Genomic DNA, 6,164 nt, shown 5'->3' on the forward strand with positions numbered 1-6,164 from the left:
TCTGCATCAGTCTTCAATGCAAGTGGACTTGTACTTACATAGTGCTTTCCTAGTCATGCAGACTGCTCAAAGTGCTTCACACTACTTGTCAAATTCACCTCTGATAGGCACATTGGAGGATAGCTTGGGGTTCAGTGTCTTGCCCCTGGACACTTTGGCATTTAGTCAAGGGAAGCCTGGAATTGACCTCCCAACTTTTCAGTTGAAGGACAACTGCTCTTCCTGAGCTAAAGCTGCCCCTTATGTGTGACTAAATTCTTGGTCCTCCAGAGAGAGTTTGTCTACTGGTGTGGTTCTGGCTGCTACATATAGAAAAGTTCTTGTTTGGCCTGCATTTATAATATTTTGCAAATAATTCTCAAATCCATAAATACTAAACAGAGCATGAATTTTCATTTATGTTGAGTGTAAAGAACTCAATCAGTTTTCTATTCAATAATGTGGAGGTACTTTGTGGAACAAACACATCTATTCACTGTATTCTAGTTTCACTGTCTCTGTACAAGGACCTGGAAATATATCTTAAAAACAGAAAAGAAAAAAGTCAGAAGTTAAAAAAGGAAAAGAAAAAAAAACTATTGCACTGTCTACACAGTGTTGGGTTTTGAGCATTTTCTCAATCAAAACTTGCATTTTAATTTTGAAAATAGCTAAAGGTGCTAATGTGTATGTAATTTTATTATTCTTTTATTGAGAGTATTTTCACCTTTTCTTTTTATTTGTTAGTTTCAGGGGTTGTCGGACAAAACAGTTTAAGTAATGTAAAAATGTGTTAAAAGATTACTGGGTCCAGCTGACAGGATAAGGAACCTTAAATTTAAAAACAAGCAAAGAAAGCCAGATGCATGTCTGATAAACCTGGTACTAGTTTCAGTTTATTCCCTCTGGAAGGCATAATCTTATCTTGCATCAGAAAACCAACTGTTGGTTCTACTCCTTTATACCTTCTGCAATCAAACTATTAAATGCTTCTGATGGCATAAATAATATTTATCACAGAGTTTTTCAGCTGCTGGTATCAGGCCAAGCTCTCACCGTAATGCTCCACTGACACTATGTGTTGTATGTTTTTTCTTTAATTTCTCAATGACTGTTTATTAACTTTATGAACTGAGGACTTTCAAACCGAATTCCCCTGCAAGGAAACATAAAGTTGTATTTGACTTTGAATATCTAGATTTCAAAATAGTGATAAAGCATGTTTGTTTGTTTTTTTTAAAAAAATGTCTGTATTATTTGGATGTGGTTATATGTAGGCCCATAAGGGTTTCTACAAGTATCCACAAATTCATTGTCCTTGGAATACATTTCTTCTTTTAATGTATATTTTGTGTTTGTCTGTATTAAAAATAATCACAATAATAATGATAATAATAATAACAATGGTAATTCTAGATGTACTAGAAAGCAATGGGATTCTGGGAAGGCAAAGAGTGTTGTGCATATATAAACACACACACAAAAAAGAAAAAAGAAAAATACTCCAATACAATCAAAGTACTCATAGCCCACATTTTCAGTTTAAAAATTAAACTTTACTGCAAAATAATATTCCAGCAAAAAAGAAAAGAAAGATCACATGCTGCAAACTAGCTACAAATGTAAGTAATCCATCTGTAATAGTGTATCAATGTCTGTGAGCATAATCAACATATTTAATCATCTGCCTTTAAGCAGTATGTTGTAAAATATCCAATACTCTTGTCTTCTCCTATCAAATACTGCCGTAACAGTCAGATTTTAGATTCAATTCTCAGCATCTTCAGGGAATGTTCCAAGCAATAATGCATCATGAATTTAAAGCTGAATCTAAATTTTAAACAAACTGTGGCTTAAACTAACCTAATGTGAATACTGCCATCACATAGGAAAACAGCTGAAAGCTCACCAGCTTAGATGTGTACATTTTCAGGAAGGAAGATATATGTTTATTTGAAGCAGTGCACACTGAGCCAACAGTTTTCCCTGATAAAACCCTGCCTCTTGAAAGTGGTCACATGCAGAAAACACCAGCCTAATTTAGGCTTTTATTTTATTCAGATCCACTTATGCTGACAACTTTCCCTGCCAACAGACAGAAAAACTAATGTAAGTAAATCATACCGACTTTACATAAATATATATGTAAATTATATTACCAAGTGAAATAATGATCTGTGTGCTATTTTAGTGCGAGAAGTAATGTTCAAATGTCAATCCAGTTTTCTGCACATTGAGTTATTAAAGTACAAAAAGCAACCCTTACAAAAAAAAGAAAAGGTTGTACTCTAAATGAGCCAGCTTGTTGAATTATAAATACATAAAGGAAATGTGTCCATTTTGTGATGTGTTTGTACTTTTTCCACACAGAGTCCTTATTTTGGGTCTTCAATGGTTCCCTTGCTGAGATCGGTCATTTTGGGGTACTTCACTTTCTTTTGGTCAAGTTCATTCTGAGCCCACAGCAGAAGCTTCAAAAGCTTGGCCAGCTTGGGTGTTGACTCTCTGTTTTCATAGTCGAGCACACACTGATTAACTTCACTCCACACCTGAAAGACAAAGCCAGATGTATAAATGCCTTTTTTTTTTTTACATACACGTTTAAGACATCTTTAGTTTGTTCTTAAACTCTAAAACATTTTTTTATTCCAACATAAGACTTTATCAATGAGCTTCTGTGCAACATTGTTACAAAACTGGATGTGCCCCAATGGCAGCGGTAGGCATCTCTAGGCCTTGAAAGCAGTAGTCCTGCAGGCTTCAGACATCTTCCTGGTCCAACAAACCTGCCTGAAATTGATCCAACAGCTAATATGTTTTTGAACAGTGACTCATTTATTTGAATCAGGTGTGTTGAAACAGGAAAACATCTAAAACTTGTACAACTGTTGTCTCTCGAGGCCTGGAGTTGCCTACCCCTGACCTGGGGACAGGAAACACCACCCGGTTAGCAGAATGACATTCCTAATCAGAGATAATAATCTTTTAAAGTTCACCAATAACCAGAAAATATAAAAACTGTTCCAAATTGTGAGGGGATCACACCACATTGCTAAAAGTAGAGGAAAATAATGGATGCAAGCAAAATAACCAACAAGACTCCATTCTTCAAATTTCCAAAAGACCAGCAAAGTTTGTACAGTATTGTTATATTGATTACGTTGTTAATAATGATAGTGTTATTTACTACAGGTTGCTTCATTAGTTTGTGTATTTGCAGCACAAATTTGTCTTTTCTATTTATTAACTGCATGCATTGGCACAAGGCTTAAGAAGCATATGATGAAAAGTGCATAATAACCTTAAAGTCCTTTGTTTTTGTACTTTTCAAAATGTAATTCTCTTTTAAGTATTATCATTAGCTTTCATGTGGAATGTAGGTTATTACTTTACGCCATTCAACTATAATTCTTATTAAATGAAAAATCAAGACTTTGTTTGTCAGAAAGATGTTAAGTACAAGAAAGACGTTAAGTACAGGAAAAACTATGAATAGTCCATGTAAGAGATCAATTTCACAGTGAAATTTATAAACACAAAAAAAGCAAGTTTTTAAATCTGCTTAAATTTGACCTTTTGCCTCTGCATCATATTGAGCAGATCACCAAAGGGAGATTCCTCTGGGTTGTCAAATGCCAAGAGGGCCAGGGTCCTCTCCATCTCAGTAAGACACTCTCGGCTCTCCTCGCCCTGCTCTGCTAACTGAGATTGGGCAAATTCAAGGGCAGCTTCTGTCTCTCGCAAACGAATCAACTCAATGAGATGCTGCTGCTGCAAAATATAAAGAACCACATGTGAAATTAATCAACAGAATGAAACAGGCAAGCAGTTATAGGAAAAAAATTGAGCAGATATATTTACTCTGTGTTTAAAGTTACCTGTAAGTGAAAGTAGAGGTAACGGTTTGTATCCAGCAGTTCTGGGTGCAGACTGTTGATTAATGCAATAGCATCCTGGATCTGTCCCTTCAATATCATCTCTCTGATCTTAATTCTTTCATCTAAGGAGTTCAAGTCAACAGTGGGCTCTATTCCAGACTCCATCTTGAACTTCTCAGCTGCTTCCTTAAAACCCTCTGTTAAACAGAGAATATGTGAAAATTACATCAAAATTAATACTGCCAGTTAAAACAACAAACACACAAAAAGCACAACGACAAGAAAAAATATTTCTCTTTGCATTAGATATATGGTAAGACTGAAGACAATAATAATAACGTTGTTATTTAACCTGTAACCAAGTAGTTCATGATGAGCCTGTTCATGTCAGCTCTCTGAATGTGAACATTGTTGAGCTTATCCATCCACTCTTCCCTAGTAACATCCTCCGGTTTCTCTGCATAACTCATTATGATAACGCCCTGGGGGAGTAAAAGGAGGTCACGTTAATTTGTGAAAATGACATTTCATATTTAGAAATTATGCGGTATGTGAAATAAGCAAATATACAGGAATTTGTGTAATTCAATGCTACCTTAATTATATGACAGAAACGCAGAATAAAGCCTACGTAATGATTTGGGCCTTCGATAAAAACATAACACGGAAGCCTGACTTTCAAAAAATACGAATCAAAACAGAAACAACTTTCGCCTTTAAACGGGTTTATTTCGGCTACATATGAACAAAACGAGTCGTAAACTATTTAATCCTCCCTATTTCTGTTAATTTACAACATTATGTCAACATAATTGTGACATTATTGACAATACCTCAGTATTTTGTCGCTACTTCCCAGTAGTGGCTAGCTAGCCAGCGGAAGGTAAACTCCTTCTTCTTCTTTTCATAATTGCCTGCTTCCGGTACCACAAACTAGATTCTGGATGCAAACTGCTGCCCCCTACAGTTATTTAATGAGTATTGCAATAAGCATTGAACTAAAACAGTCAATAGTAACAAGAGTATTAACTTATCAACTTAACTTATATATAAGTATTAACTTTATACACACACACACACACACACACACACATTGTCCCACTGTTCAACAGAAAAGTGCTCCAATTTGTTTGTTTGTTTTTTTCTTTCTTTCGTCAACTCAAAAAAATGAAAAATCACTCTTATATTTCTGAATTATATATTTGCAGATTTTTAGTTAGATACACACAAACACACACAACTGTGTGTGTGTATCTATCTATCTATCTATCTATCTATCTATCTATCTATCTATCTATATATATATATACATATATATATATATATATATATATATATATATATATATATATATATATATATATATATATATATATATATATATATATATATATATATATATATATATATATATATATATACACAAACATAAACTATATTTTTATAGTTAATTTTAATTATCTTTCAAAGAAGATTTTATTAATCCATTACCAATTAGGCTTCATTTGTACACTACAAGCCCCGCCTGCTCCCGTTACTACCATGTGTACTGTTTCTATAGTAACCGCTTTAACTTCGAGTTTACCATACAGTTGGCTAGCATAACGCAGTTGTTACTTTGCGTTCATACCTTAATTTCTGGTTTTGTTCGGTCACTTGTTTTCCTGAATGGCTACCTCACCGGGGCTTCCCAAAGCTACACCGGTGAAGGGCATGCCAAAGTTTCCCGTCCTGCCCCCTATTAAAAGGACGGGAGACATGGCGGAGTTTGAACAGACCATCGCTGCCATGAAGGAGTCCTCAGAGAAGCTAAAGGCTGACACGAAGATGTTGCTACAACAAACAAGCAAATGGAAAAGGCAAAAGCAAACTGAAAGGATACTGTATGTATTGTTACGATTTTGCCTTGCTATAATATTTTAGCTGCCCTGTGATGGCTTCCATTTGTTGGTCTTTTTAAATCTTTTAATTTAATTTAATTTAATTTAATTTTTATTTTATTTTATTAGAGTGTCCAGAGCACTGATAGACTACAGAAAAAGCAATGAAAGAAACATTGTTCGCAGTCTCTCACCAGAACCACAGCTTCCATCCTCAGTATGTCATGTCTATTTCTTTATTTATGCTCACATTGCAAACACAGATGGCTATGTAAACAACAGAATGACTTTTTATTTTCAACTTCGTTTACAGATGCTCAGTGAGGAACGGAGACGAATGGTATACTCATTCACAATATGAAAAGTGGGAAAACACAAATCTTTCACTTCACCTCACTTTTTTTGCTTCTTTGTTTTTCGTTGCATA

The 6,164-nt window shown here is 34.8% G+C and overlaps 1 protein-coding gene across 1 annotated transcript; it reads right to left on the minus strand.

Annotated features, from left to right (window-relative positions):
• Positions 1 to 1,575: 1,575 nt before the first annotated feature.
• Positions 1,576 to 4,750, minus strand: LOC306754804 (glucose-induced degradation protein 8-B homolog). The gene is made up of 5 exons (XM_079238891.1): positions 4,691 to 4,750; positions 4,210 to 4,339; positions 3,858 to 4,054; positions 3,553 to 3,750; positions 1,576 to 2,528 (listed from the first exon to the last, which is right to left on the minus strand). Exons 2-5 carry the CDS (start codon positions 4,325 to 4,327, stop codon positions 2,355 to 2,357), a joined length of 687 nt encoding a protein of 228 aa, XP_079095017.1. The 5' UTR covers positions 4,328 to 4,339; positions 4,691 to 4,750; the 3' UTR covers positions 1,576 to 2,354.
• Between the last annotated feature and the right edge of the window lie 1,414 nt (positions 4,751 to 6,164).

This window comes from Telmatherina bonti, assembly GCF_933228915.1.
Source record: "Telmatherina bonti genome assembly, chromosome: 4".
In the NCBI taxonomy this organism is placed as follows: Eukaryota; Metazoa; Chordata; class Actinopteri; order Atheriniformes; family Telmatherinidae; genus Telmatherina; species Telmatherina bonti.